Genomic DNA, 25,027 nt, shown 5'->3' with positions numbered 1-25,027 from the left:
AGATGACAGATAGTTGTTGTGCCCGGTGAGGTAAGAAACCTTAGGAGGAGGGCTTATAAAAGAACCTCACAGTTTATACAATTATCATGTATTAATATATGGGATATGATACAATAGAAAATGGGCAGTGTCATGGTTGTTGGCTGTCACTTTTGCTCAGATTAGTTAATAAACTAATACTATAATATTTTAACCTTGTTTCAGAGATTCATGTATTTGTTGTAGATAGAGATGTGTAATTTGTGATTTACGATGTATTGTGCCTTTTAAGCATCTCTACAAACAAATATTACAAAAAACATCAGATTCCAAACATAGATTTGTGGTTGGATTTTTGCCCCACAAAAATGTCCTGCTAGCCTCAGCATTGGCTTTTCTTCCTATCCTGCAAATTTGTTCCATTGTGGTTTAATACAGCATGAGGGGTTGTTGAGTCCCCTTGCATTCATGTGATTGTGTTGGAAAATAGCAGTGTTGTAATAATGTGAAATAATAGTATGCCAGTCTGTTTTGGTTTGGCTGCATATAAGCTCTATAAAGATAAATATGCGTGCCTCTTCCTCTTCCATAGGAAAATTATTCCCTGAGTCTCTTAAGTGTGGATTTTGATTCTAGGTTCAAACTTCAAACTCCCCAGGGAGCCTTCAAAGTTATTCTGTGCTGTAAATGTATGCTGTATTGGAAAAAGTATTTATATGCTTTTATTTTGAATGTACAATAGCCTACATGGAAGTGAAATCACTGCAAGCTTTAGTGTACTTGATAGTAAGTGCTGCTAACTAGTTAGCTAAGGTTAAATAAACCACACGTTATTTGTTCAGACGGCCAATAATGTCTAACCATCAAGCTAACTTGAGAGTTTGTTGCTAAATATAGTAGTTTTGCCTGGTCATGTCTGTGCGTGTAATGTTGCACGTCATTGAAACTACTATCATCAGCAGTGATGCTGTTAATGTAGGTGTTGCCAAAAGCCAGCCAGTCCCTCTACAGGAAAAGCAACATTGTACTAAAGTCACAAATAGCATTCTTTATTCCAACTACAATAATCATACTAAATTCATTTGATGACAAAATTGGCACAAATAAATACGCTTTTAATTATTATTTCTTCTTTCTCTCTTTCTTTCTTTCTCTCTCTCTCTCTCTCTCTCTCTCTCTCTCTCTCTCTCTCTCTCTCTCTCTCTCTCTCTCTCTCTTTTTATCCTTTCTGTCTCAGAGACACATTTAGGCGTTTTTTCTTTTTTTTTACCCCAAACCTTTCCTGGAATAGTTGTAAAAACAGCAAACTTTGAAAGGCCGTTCTTCAACTTGATGTCTGGGGAATGTGACTTATGCAACACTCCTTCTTGTCTCTGTCTCATCTTTGGGATAGCTTTTGGAAAAATATTCCAGGGTGATAAATCTCCACCTCTTGGAAACTTTTGTCCAAATGGGAGGAAGGAAAGAAAGAAAGAAAGAAAGAAAGAAAGAGTATTTTCATTTACATTTTGAAATATAAGCCAAATAAGATGACTATGTAAATACTATATTACCTGTGTGCTCAGTATTAATTTAATTAACAACAGTGTCAGATTTAGCACATATGTATTATGTTGTGGATGAATGAAGCTTATTAAGCGAACGTTTACTTAAACCCACTGAGTCTGACTGAAGTCAGAGTTGAAACTACAAGCCCTCTTGAATGTGGAACATTCCTCAAATAACTTACTTGCTAAAAGGAGTCTACTCATAGCTGACGATTACCAACATTTTGCAGCCCATCTGTTTTTGTTTTGATTGGTGCTGGCAGGGCTGCAGGCCACTGTGACCCCGGGCCTTTACGTCTGAAACGATCACATCCTCTGTTTAATAATGTCAACGGCTAAAATATGTGTAAGCCTAAATGCATCCATTTAAGATCAGAATCAGATCAGGTGACTGTGATACTATGGCTGGGGGAGCGATAGTTCTCTTTCTTGTTGGTTGTGGCTATTAGCTTTTAACACAGCGGTTTGTGAGTGAAGACAGTATAAAAGATGTGTTGAGTAGCGTAGCTCCTGGGCAGGCTCGTGTTTTGGCGCTCACCGGCTTCTTTTAGCAAATACAACTTAATGTGTAGACACTGTCACAAACATACTGGTGCCTTCTTGTCCCTCTGCACACATTTAGGCTGTTATTTTTTTCTCTTTTTTTTTTGTGGCGATTGGGAATGCCAGGGGAAGCTGATGTTATGTCAAGGAAGTGCCTCCCTGCAGTTAAAGAGTACTGAATGAGCTACAGGAAGGGGCATTTATGAGTAGACCCTTAACCCAACCCCCACCTGGTCTCTTCCCAGGCCTAACTAGGCTTTTTCTTCGCCTTGTCTCTTTCTTGTGCTTATGCCTTTTCTTTCACTTGACAGTGGAGGAACACTCTGCACACTTGTTCCCGTTGTGGTCAGTATTGGATCACATCCACCGCATTCATTAACATTGAAATCACACACTGTGCAGCTTTGATTTGAAGCAGGACAAGTGGCGTTTGCTCCAGAGCATGTGCAGTACAGTACCATTACCTCCATGGTTGGGTTGAGGTTACACAAAGTTTAGTCACGTTTAGCTGATGTTCGCGTGTTTTTTACCCCCTCCCCCAGTGCGTACAATGGTGCAATGATCAAAGATAGTGTCAGGGATTACTGGATTCAGATTTTATTAACTGGTATTGAGTTACTAAACATAAAACATTTATTTATTACAGTTACATTTAAAAGTGACGTCACTTTCACCCCTAAACAGTGATTTGCCATTAGCCCCTTAAAGGACAACTTTGCAGATTTTTAACCTGAATTTGTCGTTCTATTATGTTGAGGATGTGGAAATCAGACATAACACTTCCCAATGTGTTCTGTGTGTCTAAAAAAATCTAGCCAGCCTATATGAAACGCATGAAAACCTGAAGGCTAGTGGAGATTTTGCTTTTGAGAGCAAGCTGTCAACACACAGAACACATTGGGAACTGTTGTGCCTGTTTGTTCATGTTAAAAATCTGCAACGTTGCCCTTTAAGGGCTTTAACCACTTAAGCCCTACACAGTGTAAACTTCATTGACCACCGGAGTCCCCCAGGGGCCTATAGTAGGCGGCGGGCCACTCCTCCTTTCCTTCCACACCAAATCTCTTCACCAAACATAGCAGATCTACAAGCTCACAATGCATCACGATACGTTGTCAGTCATTCTGCTATTTTCGAATGTTTGCCCCAGAATAGGGATGCTAGGGTTCAAAATGACGCAATATAGATAGATAGATATAAAGTTTTTGAGGAGAGGAATACAGACTGTAAAGCTGGTCTCTATCTTGTTCACATTACTGGTCCCTAGACTCTCCCATGCCTATTTAGAGCCAATGAAAAGGCTTGCCCCCTAGCTAACTGTGCTGTGTTAGAGAGATCTGCTTTGCTTTGTCCTACATTCAGCTGTTCTGAAAGCTGGACTGAGGCCATGTGTTGATGTCAGCACCTGGCAACACGCCCCACACAATTTAAACATATGTTTTAGGAGTGAGTGCATGCATGCTCAAACACATATGGAGGGACATGCAGTCAGCAAAGTACATAGCCTAGGCTATAGCACTGCATTTCATTTAGGTCATTTTACATACTGGTCTTTCATTTTGTTTTTGGCCTTTCTTATATAATATGCAATTGACTGACATGAACTAAGCTAATGATGTGAGGGTATTAAGTAACTAGAGATTCAGGCCGCTGTGCGGCCCGACACACCTACGTCGCACCGCCGATCTAACTGACCATACATGCCCATATATGGAGATCTTTGTATCTGTCAGTCCATGTCCCTTTTATGCCCATATATGGAGATCTCTGTATCTCTCTGATTCTGTCAGTCTGTGTCCCTTTTATGCCCATATATGGAGATCCCTTAAGTCATCTGTATATGCCCATACATGGGCATGCCCCCTTTTGTGCCCATATATAATAGAGCTGACTGATTTGATTGCGCTTTGAACCTCAATACAGGGGCTAGAACAATGCTGGGAACAGCCGCTAACAAACCTACACCCACTACTTTGAAAACCTATCCTGATAACGTCCCAATATGAAGGACCGCCCTAAGGTTTTTGCATTGCAGAACCCTATATTTACTATAGATCCTTCCCCAGATGTTTCGCTTGGCGGAGATCTCTGATTGTCTTGCTACAGTACGCCAGACTAGCCATTATAGTCTAATACCAAATAGCCTACTTTAATTTTGGTGGATAGAACAAAGAAGGACATTTTTATTCAGTAAGCCTTTCCGAGCTATGTGGCCCCATAGGGCATGGGCCTATGTATCTCCTGTTTCTTTAGCGTGAGGTGGCATCATGTACAAGTACATCCCCCGGCCTAGCCATGATGTACTGTACAAGTTCACCCCTGGCCTGGACATGACACCCTGACCTCCCAACCTCAGGGCGGACACTCTAACCCCAAGGCCACTGAGCTGGTCACACATTTTCTTATTCAGGCCATTTATACATTTTTCATTAAAGTTTCTGTGGGTTTACTCTATTTTAGAACACCTTCGAGCTAATTTAGGTAATACTATATACATCATGTTGTCAGCAATTGCAATGCTGCTGTTGCACATTTTTAACATGCTTCATTTTGGCTATTACTGCATTGAAAGACTAGCACTGTAGGCATATTTCAGTGGGGCGTCTAAATAAACAAGTCCCTCCTCACCATAGAAGCCTCGGGGCTGCAGTGCACAGCAGAACCTTGCCATCTGAAACACATTAGGTGCTGTTTCCTCCTCATGAGCCCGAGGAAAGATGCTAGAGAAAATATTTTCACAGGCAGTTAGAATTGGATGTACAACATGTGCAGTAATATTCCACTATGAGCCGTGTGACGTACAACGTGAACTCGAGAGCATATGGTCATCACTCAGTGTGTAAATCTTAGAAAAGCTTGGACAGAGGAAGAGAATGAGGCACATTCTTCCCTCAAAATAGGGACGCCTGGGTTAATAATGTGGTTAACCACTATCAACCTGGCATGACATTAAGGCAAAAACTATTATAAAACTACTATACATTTCTAATAAAAAAATAATAATGTTTGAAATGTTCAAAAATGGCAGATCTACAAGCTCACAACGCCTTTCGATGCAATGTGGTGTGAGTTTGTTTTGCTATTCGTTGCACATAAAGGGCTTAAGTGGTTAAAGTATTTAACCACCTCCTATTTCAATGGGGCTGGTCAGTGAGCTGCAATTCCAAGACTGTGGTTGTACTGTGCTGCTCCAGGTGGGAGTGTGTATGCTACCAACTCCTCTGTCATTATGCCTTGTGTAAGTTTTCACTACTGCTGAGCCTCAAAGATTAGCAGAAAGAGAACAATGACATGACTCAGAAACTTAAAAGAAGTTCATAACAATAGCATAAGAAACCCACAGTAGTACAGTAGGTCAGATAAAACATAACCTTGTTCCCAGTTGTATCTACAACATCTCGCAAGAAGATAAACCCAGGAGTAGAACTACTTCCGAAAGTGTCTAACTGGAAGTACAGGGCTTGCCTACTGGAACTTCCTGTGGCCCTGTACTTCCGGTACTTCCGGTTAGACACTTTTGGCAGTTGTTCTTCTCCAGCTTAGGTCAGGTAAGACTGACATGGCCTTTCTGATGTTTAGGTGGCTAACTGAGGGCCATCCCCAATCCATAAGTTTAGCTTTGAAATGTTTCTATGGATGAGACGATGAGTTAAACGTTTTCAGTTTGTGAAAAGTTTTTTGTTCCAATTGAATTACTACAAGACTTCTTGAGTGTCTATTTCTGGCTGACATTGGGGTCTGATTCAAGCATACTGGTGACAGTTTGCTTTGCGATTATATTTACTACCATACCAAAACAAATGGCTTCTACTAAGAACACAACAAGATGCCTCAAAGTTAGTAGTTGAGCAATAAACCACTCCAGCTAACTTTTTTTCCTCTTCAGGGCCTTAGTGCAAAATAACAATGCCAAGACATGCAAGTTTGTGCTAAAGCGCTTAGTCTTTCTCTCCAGTCTTGTCACAAATCACTTTCCCTGCTGTCATGGCAACAAGTCAGGTTCTCGTCAGTCCAGGGTGAAACACGTGACCCCCATTAAACAACGATTACAGTTTTTTTTTTCCTTCTTTCACTCTTAGTGTTTTATAATGTTATGGAAATGGACACTTGTGGAAAGAATTCCTCTTCCATGGAAAACTGGAGGTATCAGCCGGTGCACTGACACTTGCTACCTTTTTCCTCTCCCTCTCGCCCTCCCTCCCTGTGTGCAGATTCAGTTGTAAATGCATCGACCACAGAGCTCCCAGTATGAAGAAGACAGCGCGGCCAGCGGTGAGTAAAGCTCCGGGTGGAGAGCGGGGAGGAAAGACAGAGGTCTCGGCTACGTCAGGCACTGGGAAGTCGTCAGGCAGGACCACCACCTCGGCTCCTCTGTCTAAGGTAACATTTTTACCTAATGTACTTCAGTGGTTCTCAACCTTTTCAGGCCGTGACCCCCCCCCAAAATAATCATATTTGAACTGGGGACCCCCACCCTGATAAGCACTTGGAATGTTGGAGTTGAGGCATTCAATTTAGTTTGACTCGGTTTCACAGACAAATATTGTAACCCTGACCCTAACCCTACAAGGCGAGGCGCGAGGCGTTGTGAGCTTGTAGATCGGCTATTTAAATCATTTTGGCCTCTTTTCTATATAATTTGACAATTTAGCGAGTATTTTTTCAAGTATTAAAAAAGTCTTAAAAGTCACAAAGTGACAAATTGTCACTTTACTGTCATCTGGGGACCCTCCCAAAATCATGTGGGGAACCCCCTGGGGGTCCCGACCCACAGGTTTAGAACCACGATGTACTTCATTACTGTCATTTACTGTTATTATTACTTACTGTTATTAGCATATATATATATATATATATATATATATATATATATATATATACTTACGTGTCACTTTTTTTAACACCTTCATGTCATTTGTCTCTAATGATTTGGTTTTGTGGTGTTTTCAGGTCAAAAGCAATGACGATCTGTTAGCAGCCATGGCTGGAGGGAACCCTGCCCCTAGTAATGCTGTCACTAAGACCAAGAGGACAGCCTCCACCGGGGCCAGTACTACTAACACAGAAAGCAGACCAAAGACTACATCAGGTATCTCTATTCATTCACATCTCAACGTGTTTTTTTTTGTCTTTGTTCTGTAGTGTATAACATTCTATATCCTGACCCCTGCTAGGTACGGTAACTAAGCGGACAACGTCCTCAACGTCCAAGGAGACAAATTCATACCGAGACCGTTTGCGGACATCCAAGACCTCGGTCGGTAAGAAGCAGTCGGTGTCTGGGGCCGCGTCGGGAGACGCCGCCCCGGGGAAGCGATCTCGCAGCCAGGTCCTGGCTGAGTCCGAGGGCCGCATGAGCAAGTCCAAGTCAGATGGCCAAATTAGTGACAAAGTGGCTCTGGAGGTCAAGGTGAAAGACCTGCTGGGTCTGGCTAAGAGCAAGGACGTGGAGATCTTGCACCTGCGCAGCGAACTGAGGGACATGAGGGCCCAGCTGGGCCTGGGAGGGGAGGAGGCGCCCCCTGAGGAGGGCGCGGAGGAGGTGGAGGAGGAGAAGCTGCAGGTGTCGGCCATCACGGCCGCGGACGTAGAGTCCACGCTGCTGCTCCTGCAGGAGCAGAACCAGGCCATCAGGGAGGAGCTCAACCTGCTGAAGAGCGAGAACCGCATGCTGAAGGACCGTCTCAACGCCCTGGGTTTCTCCTTGGAGCAGAGGCTGGACGCATCGGACAAGCTGTTCAACTACCCCTCCCTGAGCCCCGACCTGGCAGCCGGGAGTGGGCAAAGTGACGGAGGAGGCACGGGCACCCTGACCTCCTCGGTGGAGGGCTCCACCCCGGGTTCTTTAGAGGACTTGCTGACCGGCCAGGAACACGGCGGCTCGGCGGACAACCTGGACAGCGAATCCAGCGAGGTTTACCAAGCGGTCACGTCCAGCGACGACGCCCTCGACGCGCCCTCCGGAGCCTCGTCCTCCTCCGAGTCGGAGAGCGCGCCCAGCAGGGAGCGCTCGCGGCGGGGCAGCAGCGGCAACAACAGCGAGGTGTCGGTGGCCTGTCTGACGGAGCGCATCCACCAGATGGAGGAGAACCAGCATAGCACCGCGGAGGAGCTCCAGGCCACCCTGCAGGAGCTGGCCGACCTGCAGCAGATCACCCAGGAGCTGAACGGAGAGAACGAACGACTGGGCGAGGAGAAGGTCATCCTCATGGACTCCCTGTGCCAGCAGAGCGACAAGCTGGAGGCGTACGGCAGGCAAATCGAGTACCTCCGCTCCCTGCTGGACGAGCACCACGTGTCCTACGTGCTGGAGGAGGACATCAAGAGCGGCCGCTACATGGAGCTGGAGACGCGCTACGTGGACCTGGCCGACAACGCCCGCTTCGAGAGGGAGCAGCTCCTAGGAGTCCAGCAGCACCTCTCCAACACGCTGAAGATGGCCGAGCAGGACAACGCCGAGGCCCAGGAGGTGATCGGCGCGCTGAAGGAGAGAAACCACCACATGGAGCGCATCGTGGACTCCGAGAGGCAGGACCGGGCGGCCATGGAGGCGGCCCTCGACGAGTACAGAGCCGCCGTGAGCAGCGACCAGGCGGAGCTGAGCCGCTGCAGGTCTCACCTGGACCAGGAGAGGCAGAAGGTGGCCGAGCTCTACTCCATGCACAACGCCGGCAACAAGAACGACATCCGCCAGCTGCTGGAGGGAGTGCGCCTCGACAAGGAGGAGGCAGAGGCCAAGGCCGCCAAGCTGCAAGAAGAGCTGGGGCACACCCACAACGATGTCACCAGACTACAGGACACGCTCAGTAAGGTTAGTTCAGCCAGTGTCCGGGTGTCATTAATTTTATTATCCTTTTTTTTATACTAGTTAAGTAGTATATCAGTCAAACAACATACAGGGACACATCAGAGAAAGCAATTACAGATGTCAAAATCAGTGGATAAATGCATAAGGAAGTTTGTTAAGTATTCTCCTAAACACTGAGGTTTTATAAAGGAAGCGGAACCGTGCATGTCTCCATAATCAAGTACAGAACAATAACAGTTTATTCCTAGGACATCTCTTGTTATAATACAATATAGTCCCTTCTGCATTCCAAAATGATCCTTTTGATGTTATAATTTAGATATAGGTATTTAATGTATCATGTTACTCTATATCATGATATCCTATCCTGACACCAGATTGAAAGTGGTTAAGCTTGTTAACATTTAACACTTAGATGAGTGATTCTTCCTGTGTGTTCTTCTGCACAGATGGATGCAGAGTACAGAGACTTCCAGCAACAGGTGCAGCGGCAGATGGCTGAGCAGGAGCGGGTGCTAGAGAAGCAGCGTCTGGACATCCAAGAGAAAGACACCGAGATAGCAGACATGAAGGAGACCATCTTTGAGCTGGAGGATGAGGTGGAGCAGCACCGAGCCGTCAAACTGCACGACAACCTCATCATCACAGACCTAGAAAGTGAGTGTTGCCTTTACGGCAGCAAAATGATGCTGCCTGTGTGTGTTCAGGCATCAATCACGATGGCAGCAGATGCTGCTTAGTGGGTCTGTTCTTTAAACCAGTTGGTTTTAGGCCTAATAAAAAAGGCCATCGTGGGCAGTGGATGAAAACGTTTGTTCCCCGTCCTCTATACGTTTATGAAGCCCTATATCTCAAGTTTTGTCTTCTGCCACCAAAAGCATGTGAGAAAACCCTGAATTGAAAACTATAAACAGGCTTTTATGTAACTATGGATATTTTGTTTTTTGTATAAGTTGTACATAGGTTTATATGACGTGATATACATATTATTTAGACTTGATAAATAAATCTCCCCTTGTTTACTTACACATGCGGTACACTCTTGTTTCTGTGTACAAAAAGCTTCTGTAGCTGCTTTTGTTTGTAATAACATTTATTTAAGCTGTCATTTTGTAACTGTGCTGCTGCAGTTATGGGCCGTTTTGTCAATTTTACAAACTTGATGAATACAAACTTTGCTAATGATCAATTCAAGGCAAGCCAAGTTGGCAATTGATGAAAAATGGAGGCTTCCATTTTACAGGCTATATTGACACCCCCAATCTAATTCTGTCAAATCAATTTCTCTCATTAGCCAATGGGTGCTATATAGTTCATTTAAATTCAACCAGACATTTGAGTATACAAAGATCAACAAGACACATTTTTGCAAGTTATTGGAAATTACAATCCTGCTGCAACTCTTCCTGAATTTGTGTGAGAATCTATCCTGTGGCCCGTTCACATGAACTCCAACATGTATCTGCTTCCTCTACCAGACTCTGTGAAAAAGTTGCAAGACCAGAAACACGACATGGAGAGAGAGATCAAGATCCTCCACCGAAGACTCAGGGTACGTAATGTAAGTGGAGCGGTGTCATGCCACAGGGTGCTATAGGTAGGTAGATAGGTAGGTACTTTATTCTATAGGTGGGCCGAGAAGGACACCAGGCCAGTAGATGATGACTGGGCTCAAGATCCTTGCCAAATGCAGCAATCACGGTGTTTCCTCTCAATTTCATTAAGCAAAAGCATGCTACCAGAGCAAGGAAACGTCTAACAGGCCTAAATAGGATGAAATGGTTACAATGTATGTAATCGTCCTTTTAGACGAAAAGCCTTTTCAATATCCTGTCAGACCACTAGCAAATTTAAAACAACAACAATAATGAATAAAAGATTGTATGTAAAAACAAAAATGTGCGTGTGTGCGTGCAGGAGGAGTCTTTAGAGTGGCGTCAGTTCCAGGCTGATCTGCAAACAGCTGTGGTCATCGCTAATGACATCAAATCCGAAGCCCAGGAAGAGATTGGAGACCTACGGCGCCGGCTGCAGGAAGCACAGGAGAAGAACGAGAAGCTAAGCAAGGAACTGGACGAGGTCAAGAACCGCAAGTAAGATACGCACAGAGAGAGGTCAGCCTCAACTGTCTTGTTTGTTTCCAGAAAAATATCAAGAGACATGGACTTGCTTACGTACAGGGTGGGAAATACACAGCCAGCCTAGTGTATTTGTTTTAGTACTGATTGTGTTTACAATCTACCAGCTACTATGTTTCCAGTGATTCCTTGGAGGTCCTTTCTTATAAGATTCAAATCAGTGGGTAAAGTCAAAAGCAGTGATATCAACTTTACATAAAACATCACGCCTGGTAGGCAAAAGTGAGTTACCCTGCTTAATTTGCCGTAGTTGGCAGCTTTGGGGATGATGTCTGCTGACGTCATATATAATAAAAAAACATCTGAATGTTTTGTGTTCCCCACCAGGCAAGAAGAGGAGAGGGGCAGGGTGTATAACTACATGAATGCTGTGGAGAGGGACCTGGCGGCCCTTAGACAAGGCATGGGGCTTAGCAGACGGTCATCCACGTCTTCTGAGCCCTCTCCTACAGTCAAAACACTCATCAAGAGCTTTGACAGTGCCTCGAAGGATCCGCCACAGTGTGAATGTAAGATGACCCACTTTTCTCACTTTAATTTATTTTTATTTTTATTAATTGCTGTTATTAATTATCCATCTCACAAGTCCCTTCACATATGAAATCTCTAGTCAAATGATATGAAGAGCATAGTCACAATTAGACACAATGAATCACCTAATCGCAATTATTTGAAATAATCGTTTCCATGTTGTCCATATATTTTCAAGCATTTCCCAAAAATAGCAGAAAAGTGACGTGTTGCAAGCTTGTAGATCTGCTATTTCTGCTATTTTTAGCGGCGCTAGCCGCTCTATACCTTTAGGTATAGAGCGGATCCTGCTCTATACCTGACTTTGTCCGTGTTCACCGTCAACGTTCTGATTGGTCAGACCCGTCAACGTTCTGATTGGTCAGACCCGTCAACAAAGTGATTGGTCAAGCTTCACGTGACACATGGCTATAAACACATTATAAACACATATCGATGACAAAATGTATCAAAGGCGCCGCTACCTTCACACAGGGTGTGATTTTTTTATCTTTTGAAAGAATAAAATTATTAAATGTGTCAGTAATTTATTTGTATATTTAAGTTATTATTTGTCATATCTGCCCTGTGTAAACCTTTGATTACGAAGCCTAAAAGTCAAACTTCATTTTTTTTTCATATGTTCCAATGTTCAATGCCAAACACACAATGAAATCGTTAATCGCAATTATTTATGTGACAATTCATTTGTAATCGTGACAGCCCTAGTCACAATGCTAATTGTTGCTGCCCCGAATATGTAGTGTTGCATGATGACGGACTGCTCCACTGTTGCGCCGCCACAGGCCCAGGCACCAACGGCACTGCTGTCCCAGTAGTAGTGCCAACAACAGTCCCAGCAGCCACACTACCACGTACCCCCCTCAGCCCCAGTCCTCTGAAGACCCCACCGGCAGCTGCCGTTTCACCCATACAGGTACGGAATAGGGCTCTTATTTATGAATGTTTTGAATCGTTATCGTTTTGGACTGTACACACAAACGCACAATGTAGATGTACCTTACTACACATAGATACACAGTACAAATATATTTATACAGGGGTTAGGGGTTAACCGCTGGCTTGATATGAACTGTTGCATCCATAAAGCATCCATCAAACGGCAGGACATTATGTAATTATACAAATACTGCGCATATTAGTTTCACCATAGTATTTCCACTTTTTCTTTTATCCGTTTTGTATTCTTCTCTGGTCATAATTTCCATAGACAGATTTTGAGAAGTTAAAGACTTTATTTTTTTTTTCCTATTTCAGAGACACTCCATAAGTGGATCCATGTCAGCAGCCAAGCCTCTCTCCTCTCTGAGTGACAAGAGGCCGAGCTACACAGACATAACCATGCCAGGTAAGACACAAATCAAAATAATACCTGAAACCTGAAAAAAAGTCAATTAAAATGTAAAACCTTTAAATCTTTGACTATGACATGCTCAAAACAGTGACATCAAGTTGAACACGTCTAAAATGTATTTTTGGGGTATCGTATTTTCCTCCTTCCAAAGTACTGATAAAGTAAATAAATGCTCATAAGAATAACGAAAATCATAACTATTTGTATAGTTGTATATATTGCAATAATAATGTGCACACCTGGACTTGTCTCACGACACACCAGTGTGTCTTGGCACACCGTGAAAGGCATTTGTTTAATTTCAAACTGGACAGCCTCCTGATGCTTCTCCTCTTTCTTCTTTTTTATACGTATATAAATAAATACGTTTATGTGTCCAAAGTGTGGGACATTAAAGTATTTGAGGTTGTTGGCCGTCCATCCTCCCTTTTGTATTTTTGCTGAATGAGTCCCAACAGCTGGGAAGTTACGTGTTTCCCCAGAGAGTCTTAACCTCTATCTAATGGGCTCTTTTGATGCGTTTTATTGTTGTTGTTGATAAGCTCTGTCTAACCTCACAGCAGCATGGGGGCGGCGTACTGGTTAAGACCTCAGCCTCCAGAGCCGCTCGTACACCCGCGCAACGCTTGGCTGGAATCAAATTCAAATAAGAGAGTATATCTTCCTTGTTCTCCTGCTCTCCCTCTGTCTCCATAAATAAGAAAGAACAAGGGGAGTGGACGGGCCCACTCACTTGGAGACATAGCGTAGGGGTGGGGTGTTTCCCCAAAGGACTTGTGGAATCGGCGAGTCACTGAGTGTTGACCTCATTAAGGCGTGTCACTTTATTAAAATGCTAGATGGGATGAGTGGGGGTGGGTGGAGGGGTGCGTAAGCAAATATTGAACCTCCATGTAGAATCTCCCTGCGTTCGTTCTCACCATTAATGAGTTCAAGTGCCTGATGCGAACGTGCTTAGCTGGCCGTAGTCTCCAGTGTTTCGTTTATTTTTCTCAGATTTATTGTTTTCTTGTGCGGAGGGTCTGCCTCATTCCTTGTTATTCCCCGGGGTGGAGGCACTGGAATGTGCCTTTTCCTGCCCCCCACCCCCCGGTTAATGTCCAGTTTCTGATGGATAGTCTCACAGACACACTCGTAACATAGAAACGTACAGTATGTGACATAAATATCCTTTCGTGTCCACAGCTGAGCACCTTCTCAGGGGAACCTCGGTCAGCCGTCCTTCCTCTGCAATCCAGAGGGTCACCAGTATGGACTCTGCCAAGGCAATTTCAGGTCAGCCACAATGGAAATTCTAAATTCATAAGCTATATAGACCAGTCCAAATCATTTATCTTATGGACCACTAGTTAGATACATACTGGACCAGAGACCCCTAACACTTTAAAGTGTTTTATATTGTGTGTGTGTGTGTGTGTGTGTGTGTGTGTGTGTGTGTGTGTGTGTGTGTGTGTGTGTGTGTGTGTGTGTGTGTGTGTGTGTGTGTGTGTGTGTGTGTGTGTGTGTGTGTGTGTGTGTGTGTGTGTGTGTGTGTGATTTTATGGGGTACTCCCTTGGATCTTACATAAGAAAGAAAAATAGCTTGCACACTGTTGGGCTCCAGTTGAAAAACGCCGGTGTGACGTGTCAAGCTGATTACTTGAATTACTGGCCAGGTTTCTTTTTTTGTTTGCCAAATACAGCCTTATATTCCCAATATATGACCAATTAACAATCATATTTACACCCACCCTTCATTTGTGGTCCATTTGATCTAAAAATAAGGCCCAGGTTTAAAAAACAAAACAAAATTCCCCTTAATGTACTACTTGGCTCCTGCCTGATCTAAATGACGACAACGGCAATACGATCTGGTTTCACTGACGACAACGCTTTTAGTGTAAGTTTACCAAGCATGGGAACTACGCTAGCCCTGGAGTACATCACTGGTCCCACGTCAGTTTGAGCTGTTTATACTTCTAGTGAAGCATATTAATCTTTGTGATTCATTGTACTTCATCAGGGATGTAATTCTTTTCTTTGGCCTGTTCAGTTCGTGCTGTGATAGGAGCAATGACCGATCATAATGTGTTCTGATAGGAGTAATCACAGCTCATGATGTACTTGTGCCCTGACCAGTGTCTCGCAGGAGCAGCGAGGAGATAAAGAGGGACATGTCAGCATCCGAGGGGGCCTCCTCCTCCTCCTCTTTAATGGCCATGGGCTCTGCCTCCTCCCAGCTGTCCTCTCTCCCATCTATGGCCTCCTCCTCCCCCACTGCCTCCGTCACCCCCACAACACGCAGCCGCCTCAGGTACCAGACTGACTGACACTATTTAACAACAGCAGTGGCTTATGGTTGGAATGCCTGGTATTTTACAATACCATTGCATGTTCCTCTGGATATTGCATATGCAAATTATGCTTTTTGGGTTTACCTTGAATTTTTATGAACCCATTAAGACCGGGAAAGTATCTGTGTCATTTTAGCTTTCTTTGATTTTTCAAAAATAGCAGATATACAAGCTCATAGTGCAGCACCGAGTGCCGTGCTATGAGCTTGTAGATCTGCCATTTTTGAAAAAACATGAGCATTTGTGCAAATCTTTAAAAATATATTTTAAATCATTTTTTCCTTTTACTCAAAACTTTGCTTTTGGGGTCAGGTCTTACTGGGTAAAAAAAGAGCATAAAATTAAAAAAAATCTGTTCCATGTAGCTTCATTATTGGCCCAGGCTCAGCCTGATAACTAACTGTGTGTGTGTGTGTGTGTGTGTGTGTGTGTGTGTGTGTGTGTGTGTGTGTGTGTGTGTGTGTGTGTGTGTGTGTGTGTGTGTGTGTGTGTGTGTGTGTGTGTGTGTGTGTGTGTGTGTGTGTGTGTGTGTGTGTGTGTGTGCGTGCGCGTGTGTGTGCGAGAAGAGAGGAGAGGAAGGACCCTCTGGCAGCTCTAGCCAGGGAGTATGGAGGTTCCAAGAGAAATGCCCTGCTTAAGTGGTGTCAGAAGAAGACTGAAGGTTATCAGGTAGGCCTCTCTGCTCAACATGAACACGCACGCAGCCACGCACACATTTAGATTTAGAATTCACCACATTATAAAAATACCAAGCTCACTCTGACGTCTTTTTTTGACAGATTTTGAACTTCTTTTTAAATTATTTTGGTAAAGATTTGCCTATAATGAGATGGCCAAAATAGGAACGCCAGGTTGGAAGTGTTTCAAGGCTTTCATTTCTAATGGCAGGATTGCCTGGTATGTGTTGACCACGCTCCAACTGGAAGACACCGAGGTTCATTCCTCAAGCCTCCAGATGTTGGCCCTGCTAAAGTATGAGCTACATTGTAGCACATACTTGTTTTCTTAGCACTCAATTACTCGCCCGCTTACCCTGTTGTTGGTCAACTAGGGTTCACGCTGGTGACTCTGTCCTTGCACTTTGTAAGTCTCTCTGGATAAGAGTGTCTGCTAAATGCCCAAATTGCTCTCTGAATCACAAACGGTTCTCTGGTCTCTGAAATCATGAATAACAATGTCACGAGAGAAGGCTTTCTGTTGAATATTAACAACGTTTTCCAGGGGTTTTGTGTCTCACTGTTCTCTTATCTTTGATGGTTCTGTTTACATTTGCTGTAGTTTGGCACTGTGTTCCACGTTCCACATCCAAGTCACAGACAGTTAATCCATTAAAACAGGGAAAGCATCTGTGTAATATTAGATATTAACCACTTAAACCATTATTTTATACTTTGGCTATTAAAAAATAGCAGATATACAAGCTCATAGCGCGCAGATCTGCTTTTTTTTTGTGTGTGCAAATCTTTTAATATATATATTTTTTTTTAAATTGATTTTTTTTACTCAAATCTTTGCTTCTGGGGGTCCATGGAACAAAATATTTTGAGATGGGGTTCGGCGGGCAAATACATACAATTTTGGGGGTCCATGACATGGAAAGGTTTGAGAATCACTGACACAGAAACATACGTTTTTCAGAAAAAGGATTTAGAAGACATTTTTAGAACCGGCCTCAGGTCTTAATGGGTTAATGTTGTCATGAAGACTGATCTTGATTATTTTAGGACATTTACTCCAAAGCCATTTTTCCAAACATGTTTGAAGAACATACTGTACATTATGATGCTGCTGACCCAGTAATGTGTTGTTTGACATGAATGTCACAAACCTGTATGTTTACAGTTACTTACCTTTAGTAAGGGGATGTTTTCCCTCTTTTGATTACATAGAAGGAAAGGTTACCATAGTTCCCATGTGTCTAGATGCTTTCCAGGAAGTGTGCAACATTTAACACATCCTGTCCGCAATGCTGACCTCACTGGATTGCCCTGAATTGAAGCTTTCTCTTAAAAATGATATAACAAAGTTACATTATATTGATACAGAAGAGACATGATCATTTCCAAGCACCTAAGAATACAGCGTTGCTCTAAAACAAAATGTATTTTCGAAGTAAAACCGTCTTTATCTCTGGTTGCGTTTGTTGCCCAGCAACAGACCGTAAGCACTATGAGCTTTAGAGACCTTTCACCTACAGTAAGATGTTTTGAAAATCCATATCCTGTAAATCATGCTCCATTGGACATCACTGATTCATACCATCCATACCAACATCCATACCAACTTGTGTCCCATTTGTGGTAGCTCAATTTATTATCTCCAGAATGTTGCTGGAAGCAATGTTAATGAAAGAAAATATGCTGTTCCTTGGATTAAGTTCACTCAAAAATGTTCATGTGTAAGACGTGAACTCCTGTTAAAAATGTCTGTTTGTGGTGAAGTGTGTTTTCAGGGACACTCCATGTACTTGACTTTGTACGGTTGGATCTTTGGCTGAAAAATACAGTATGTCGTGTGTATGCACTTGCTTGCATTTTTTGTTTTCTGTTCTGTAATTGAAAACGGATACAGAGACATTTGCTCTTGAAAAGATATTGTGTTCCTCTCCGTTTCAGAATATTGATATCACTAACTTCAGCAGCAGCTGGAACGATGGTCTGGCATTCTGCGCTGTTCTTCACACATACCTGCCTGCACATATCCCTTACCAGGAGCTCACCAGCCAAGAGAAGGCAAGGACAATGACCCATGGACAATTAAGACTCTTTTATTGGTTATGCCAAAGAGACCATTATTAATGTGTGACTTGGGGTTTTTCTCTTTTTGTTCCTCAGAGGCGAAACTTTACCTTAGCATTCCAAGCTGCAGAAAGTGTGGGGATCAAGTCTACTTTGGTAAGCCACTGAACCAGTGTTACCCTATATACAGTTCTTCGTTGTATGTCAAATCTTGAAAATAGCCGAACTACAAGCTCACAACACAACGCCTTGTGAGCTTGTAGATCTGCTATTTTCACTTACGGTAGCTCTCCACCAAACAGACTACTTCAGACTACTACAGACTGGCAGTCGGGTCCGATGTCGGCTTTTCAGGTGTCCAAAAGTTCTGGTCGGCACACCGCACAAACTATTGCAAACGGTCAGCCGATGGCACCTTGTTGTGCGCATGCGTCAGAAATAACTATCCACACCAGGGGGTGGCAGTAGTCTGCAGGAGCCTGCAGTCCTCAGACAGCTTGGACCAAAACATACACACAGAGCATTTTTTGCGCTAGTCTTAGCATGCTTTGCTTTGGAGTTGATCGGTATAGGAATTGAGAGTTGAGAATATGGTATTTAGTTCAAATGTGCGACGGGCAATGTCTCTGGGTTAGTGGCCCTCATTTATCAACGCAGCGTATAAACCGGCGTATATTTTTCCATATATTCGGCCGTACACCAACGTCGAAGTCACATTTATCAACGCATCCTACACAGCTGATCCGAGCGTACACTTGGTCCCAGCATTGATAAATGTCACGGCTGAAACCGAGCGTCATTTAAATAACACGCCCTTAAATATTCTCAAAACGCCCCGATTTTACGACATGAAGATTGAAGAACCAGAATACGACCAAAGAAGACATCATGAAAAGCCAATAAGAAAGAGTTTCCCTCGCTCGTCGCACATCTCTCTCTCTCTCTCTCTCACTCACTCACTCACTCACACACACACACACACACACACACACACACACACACACACACACACACACACACACACACACACACACACACACACACACACACACACACACACACACACACACACCCCCGTAGCGTATTGTCACGTAGGCTTGTAGCCTACATGAATGACATATTATGATACCAATCAAATCGGCATGAATGGAATACTTTTGTATATTAATGTATTTAACCCATACCGAGCAGTTCGAGTTTACTAAAATAAAGCCGTCATGTAGGCTATTCCAGTCAGACTGGCGAGTCCCGTCCCGCTCCGCATTAATGAGAGATAGCCTGGAGAGAACATTAATGAATGAAGGCTGATCTCCCGGTGGCCATGAAAATATAACAGCAGCGCCGCCTGTTAGACCGGTGCTCGCGCAGAAGAGTGCTCTCGCAGAAATCGCCCGTATATTTTGAAAATAGCAGATCTACAAGCTCACAACGCGTCGCTGGCTTGTGAGCTTGTAGATCTGCTATTTTCAATACAGACAGATCTACAATCTTATCTGAATGACTTTTAAAGCAGTTTGTTTAAATTACTTTATAAAATGTTATATTTTCACAGGGATTATTTATTAGTGTAGATATACATTTTGGAGTGGATATATGTGTCCAGATGCCTGTCAGACCGTCAGACAATGCTGCTCCGCAGGTCTAGAATGGAATAAACGGGCGCAGCCAACGTCAACAACTGGTCTCGACCAGACGTGAGATCTCAGCGTAAAGTAGGATGAAGCCCACGTCAGGATATATTGATAAATGCCGAAAGGTGCGGTGATCTCGCCGTACACTCATTATTCGGGCTGCACCGCGTTGATAAATGAGGGCCATTGTCTCCACCAGGCCGAAGGCGTGGCCGAGACTACTTTTTGCACTCCGTCCGTCCGTGTGTGTGTGTGTCTGTTCGTCTGCGAGCAGCTAATCTCCGGCACCGTTGCACACACATTCCCTGGATGCCAGAGCAGAACCACTGCCCTGCATTTTATAGTACCACCAGGAGGCCAACTTTTATAAAACACTTTTTTAATATTACTCCTTTAGATTCTGTCCAAAAATCACGCAAATCGGTACACAGTATCTCTATAGTCATGTGATCAAGATGGATCTGTCCGATCTTTCATATTCCATCCTGATTGGCCAATATTGGCTTCCAAAGTTTGCAGGATTGGTCCGTTTTTAACAAAATGTCTCAAATCAACACCGTGTGCATGCATATTCCCACTAGGCCAAGGAAGAAACATTGGCCTGATATAGCAGGTGGAATTTTGTAAAACTATTCTTTGGTACAAAATGCCTGAAATCATGAATGCAGTGTCCGATTGCCGTGAAATTCTCTCTCTCTCTGTTTTTCACATGTAGGCTACAAGCCTACGTGACAATACGCTACGGGTGTGTGTGTGTGTGTGTGTGTGTGTGTGTGTGTTTTTTTCACATGGGCCTATTATAGCGCCACCAGGAGGCCACAATAACATACCTGACCTGGTGGAGACCTATGCTCCTCGGAGCACTTTTTCTAGTCTAGGCTTCCTCCTGCACCAGAAGTAGACGAGAGATGTGTGTGTGTGTGTGTGTGTGTGTGTGTTTTTCACATGGGCCTATTATAGCGCCACCAGGAGGCCACAATAACATACCTGACCTGGTGGAGACCTATGCTCCTCGGAGCACTTTTTCTAGTCTAGGCTTCCTCCTGCACCAGAAGTAGACGAGAGATCTACTTCTCTACATAGCCTTTACCCCTCTCCACCACCCCAGTGCTACCGACAGGCAGTAGCTGCCGGTAGCCGACCGAGCATGTTTGGTCGGCTTTCGACGCTTCCCTACAACTTACGACCCGACACGACAGCGTACACACCGCCCATTCGACAACATATTTTCGGCCACAGAAGCTTTCCAACGCTTACCGCCGACGACGTCGGTGCGGTGGAGAACTACCTTTTAATGTCTGATCATTTTCATTGATTATTTGCAAATTTTCGCTGAATGCCCAGAATAGTGATTAATGCGAGATGTGATTAACAAGAGTTTACTCTGCTCATTTCCTGGTGTATTAAACCTATAAATTATCAATGGTACATTATCACTCGCGATATACAGTACAACAATGCAATAATAAATGATATGGCATTTTATGGTCATTCTCGTGAAGATTGTTAAATTAATTTAAGAAAAAAATGTGTTTTGTTTAACATTATTTCTATATTAATTAATGAATGCACCATGTCTCATTCTCCCCTGCAGGACATCAATGAGATGGTGCACACAGAGAGGCCAGATTGGCAGAGTGTCATGACCTACGTCACAGCCATCTACAAGTACTTTGAGACCTGACATTAAGCTGTCACTGCTCCACTCCTTCAGTACAATCTTCAGTCAAGCTTGCCCCTCTGAGCTTTCTTGCCCATCCAAACCAAACACTAAATCCTCCACATTCAACTGTTATACCTCACCTCGCAGAGTCACACTCCAAACCCCACAACACCACCCAGAATACATCTCATGTCCGGCGCGTTCAGCTCTGAGGGAGAAGGGGAGGAGGCTACTTATCTCAAGCCTGAGTTATACCTGGTTGCACGCCAGTGTTGCGCACCAAAATTGCAGATTTACAAGTTCACAACGCGTCGTAGTGCTACAGTATGTGTTGTGAGCTTGTAGATCAGCTACTTTCTGAGCGTGACGCGATGCGCAACAAAGTATAACTCAGGCTTGGAGTGTATCTCTAGTTACCCTAATCAGGCCAGTTCTTCACTGGACACACAAAGCTACTCCATCCCTCTAGTGCAGTAGAGGGTGTACTGTATGTAGTTCTCTTCAAGGGCCCTGTGTGGTAGCTGTAAAGCCTGGTTTATGCTCTGGTGTCAAAGTGTTGCTTGACAAAAATGCCTGTTTTTTTCTCCTTGTTTTTAATGTTGCAGTTGAAAATACTTTTATTTTTGTGAAGAGACGCGATCGCACGACACTTTGTTGCTGAAGCATACTCCAAGCTTAGATCTATGCTAAATAACCCACATGAAGTGACACTAAAGCCACTGTCTGGAGAACCCGATATGATATCACCTGCAAGCAACCTCTGCAGATCATCTATACCTTCAGGATCAACATAGAGAAAGTAGCGTTGAAGACGCAGTGCCTTCTACACATTGTTTTCCTTACCTGTTCATCCTTCCCAATATTGATCTCCCAAACATTGCCCAATATTCAGGGTGTATAGTCTGTTATAAGAGAGGAACTTCGAAGTTTAGTTTTGGATTGTCATTTGGCAAATTTAGATTTTTTTGCCTGTGCATAACCACCTATAAATGTTGCCAGAATTCTCCTTCAACGGTGGCAATAACGGAATTCCTTTGGAATGGAATTCAGACACACTTTTTGCTCCTAGTCTTCCTGACCTTATCTTGATCCAGATGCCTCTGATCTAATGGATAAAGTGCCTGTGTGAATTATGTTACAGGAGACTGGGGGATGGGCTTTCTATGGGCCAAATCTGCTGAGAAAACAGTGTCTTTTCACTACAGTTTGTGTAAGACTGAAGAATTTCTGGAGTTGCCAAATATGTTTTAGAGCCTTCTATTGGGTGTAATTCTGACTCCGTCATCAGGAACAGACTCTGGTTGACTGTCCACACGCCACGGTCACTCCTTCTGCCTCTGGCCATGACTGGGTGTCTGACAGAAGTGGATCTTGTTAATGTTATGTTAAATAGCACCAACACGTTATTTAAAGTTTTGCTGATTTTCTAAGCACACTAGTATGAGGTGACAGTACTGTACATTTGTTTGTTGTGTTAGTACTGTAATGGTTATGAACTCTAAGCTTGCAGCTACTACATGGAGCGTTTGCATTTGTGTAGGCCGGCATTTACCAACTTGCACTTAATGTAAAAGATTTGCATTCACAGGGCACATAGAAACAGGTGTCAGTCATTTATCATAGCCAATATGTGATTGAGTTGGCTGAGTTTTGTATAAGATGCCTAGGTTAAGAGTATGGACCACATTGTGCTTGCATCTGGGATTTTTCTTTCACTAGATCAGGTATTTCCTTTTTTCAGCACAGGATGTAAAGGAGAAATGTAGTCCGACCATAAACACTGATCTAGATCATTGTGATGCTTCACTTAAAAACATCAGATGTCACAGAACACCATACAGTAGTTACATTTTGCACAACATATATTACACTATACAGTAAACTGTAAGAAATGCACAAGTGACTGGAGAATTCACTGTGCTATAGAAATATTTAATTTTCTGTGTAACAAAATGCTATATTTGAAATTTTCATAATTCTTACCATCACTCAATTAAATAGGGGTACAGCGATAGCACACTACAGTATAGCTCATAAGTTTAATTGTGTAAATTGAGTCTGCGGCATTGCTATAATGCTAATTAATGGCTGCATTGTGCCTCTGCTTACTAATTTCATTGTATTTATTTGCATGGTTATCCAATCGTAGTGAGGTCATATTTTTTTATTTTAGGTCTCCGAATTGTATGACCCTTCATAACTGCACTGACATAAGCTGTTTATTTGCCTCACTCATTTCCTGCCCTCAAACATTTCCTGTCTTAACACTTGTTTAAGTTCTCACAAAAGAATAACCTGAAATTTCTATGTTCGGTTAATGTTTCCTCACAAGCCACAAGTCACCATTTTTTTGAATTTCCTCATTATAACCACAGGTTGGCACAGCAAGCTTCTGCTTATAGGAAGTGTACATTTCCTACAAAGGAACAAGATAAATTAACGAGCTGAAATGCAAATTGCTGACGTATCCCTTTAATGTCTGCCACAGATTCCGAAAGCATAAAATAAAGCTGCCACCATCACATGATGGAAACTGAAAGGGTAAACTATCCCGCTTAGATTTAGAAGCACATTCACGGTTTATTATGTGCCCAGCTGGATTCTCATTGTAGGCACACTTTGACCAAAGGTCAGTGGACACCCTTTGTAATTAGTGTTTCTAATTAGTGTTCTTTGTTCCAGTGAATGGAAATTGTAATGATACAGCTACACTGACATTCTTCTAGACAGCTGGTCTGAAATTATGAAACAGAAAATGGCCTTCCTTAAACTTAAGCCACAAAATTAGAAGCACAACTGTCGGCACACAATTGATTAGCTGTCCATTCACTGGAACAAAGGGCACTAATTAGAATGGTTGTCCACTGACTTTTGGTTATAGTGTATGTGCCATTTGGTCAGGAAGATCAAGACATTTTTGTTCAATGTTTTTGTATTTAATTTTGTCAAGTGAAAATGCAAAGGGTGAGAGGGGGTTGTTAATGGGTTGATAGTTGCAAGTATTGATACTTCAACGCTGCATTCACTTGTTCTGAATGAACCCTGGCCCAAGTATTTCTTGCCCTTGATGCTATATAATGTCCAGTCCAGTGGTCCCTGGTATTCCTTACAACATTCTAGAGTTTATTGATAATGAGGGATTGATGAGCACTGAATCCCAGCCTGCCGCTGTGGTGTGAAGAGAACAGACAGTTGGCAAAGCTAGAAGCACATTCCATCTTGACATAACGCCATACTGAGAGACCTGTCACGTTTTTATCATAGGGCCTGTCCTGAGCTGCCATGTACCCATGCCCTGTGCATGTTCTGCTTTGTACAACATGGGGAAAATGTGAAACATTTTATTTTTGGAGGGGGGGTCCACTACAATAAGTTTGTTGTTTTTGTTTACTTGAAAGTGCGCTAAGAGTTCATTTGAACCTAATTCCTTATATTTTATGTTACATGTGGCCTGTTCTGTTCATCCACAACTTTCTGCAATCCATGCCATTGTTCACGGTTTGCCAGTAAAGATTGTCTTAAGCGTGGATGTTTTTCTGTGATGAAATCATTATCACCACCACATGAAGTGCTGAAGGAAGTCCTTTGCAGAAACAAAAGAAATTGGATGGATGATTAGCTGTGTGTGAGCGTGCGTGCGTGTAAAGGACTAATTAAGCTATTAAGTGCACACCATTATGATAATCAAGTGTAAAAATGCTGTCTGTATTTATATTGCTTTATTTTCCTGGCAATAGTAATAAATAAACATTGAATCGAGAA

General features: G+C 43.1%; 1 protein-coding gene and 1 pseudogene across 5 annotated transcripts in view; both read left to right on the top strand.

The window, feature by feature from the left end:
* Positions 1 to 6,292, top strand: part of LOC311044099 (bcl-2-related ovarian killer protein homolog A-like) — a 14,532-nt pseudogene extending 8,240 nt beyond the window's left edge. Inside the window, exon 3 of the transcript in view lies at positions 6,281 to 6,292. The product of the transcript in view is annotated as a bcl-2-related ovarian killer protein homolog A-like (transcript). The remainder of the gene's footprint in view (positions 1 to 6,280) is intronic.
* Positions 1 to 25,027, top strand: part of specc1la (sperm antigen with calponin homology and coiled-coil domains 1-like a) — a 25,694-nt gene extending 667 nt beyond the window's left edge. Inside the window, exons 2-16 of one of the 4 annotated variants that reach the window (XM_084055783.1) lie at positions 6,281 to 6,449; positions 7,020 to 7,158; positions 7,244 to 8,880; positions 9,327 to 9,534; positions 10,356 to 10,429; positions 10,795 to 10,970; positions 11,343 to 11,524; positions 12,332 to 12,462; positions 12,804 to 12,894; positions 14,086 to 14,175; positions 15,019 to 15,193; positions 15,800 to 15,902; positions 17,849 to 17,965; positions 18,068 to 18,127; positions 21,197 to 25,027. In XM_084055783.1, coding sequence (XP_083911909.1) covers positions 6,318 to 6,449; positions 7,020 to 7,158; positions 7,244 to 8,880; positions 9,327 to 9,534; positions 10,356 to 10,429; positions 10,795 to 10,970; positions 11,343 to 11,524; positions 12,332 to 12,462; positions 12,804 to 12,894; positions 14,086 to 14,175; positions 15,019 to 15,193; positions 15,800 to 15,902; positions 17,849 to 17,965; positions 18,068 to 18,127; positions 21,197 to 21,286 — 3,405 coding nt within the window. In that variant the 5' untranslated portion in view covers positions 6,281 to 6,317 and the 3' untranslated portion in view covers positions 21,287 to 25,027. Of the gene's footprint in view, positions 1 to 6,280; positions 6,450 to 7,019; positions 7,159 to 7,243; positions 8,881 to 9,326; positions 9,535 to 10,355; positions 10,439 to 10,794; positions 10,971 to 11,342; positions 11,525 to 12,289; positions 12,463 to 12,803; positions 12,895 to 14,085; positions 14,176 to 15,018; positions 15,194 to 15,799; positions 15,903 to 17,848; positions 17,966 to 18,067; positions 18,128 to 21,196 lie in introns of all 4 variants that reach the window. The other 3 variants (XM_084055781.1, XM_084055782.1, XM_084055780.1) reach the window with 3 other exon arrangements.

Source organism: Gymnoscopelus microlampas, assembly GCF_963454915.1.
Source record: "Gymnoscopelus microlampas genome assembly, chromosome: 4".
Classification (NCBI taxonomy): domain Eukaryota; kingdom Metazoa; phylum Chordata; class Actinopteri; order Myctophiformes; family Myctophidae; genus Gymnoscopelus; species Gymnoscopelus microlampas.
The sequence above is the reverse complement of the archived record's forward strand: the minus strand, read 5'-3'. Positions and strand labels throughout refer to the sequence as shown.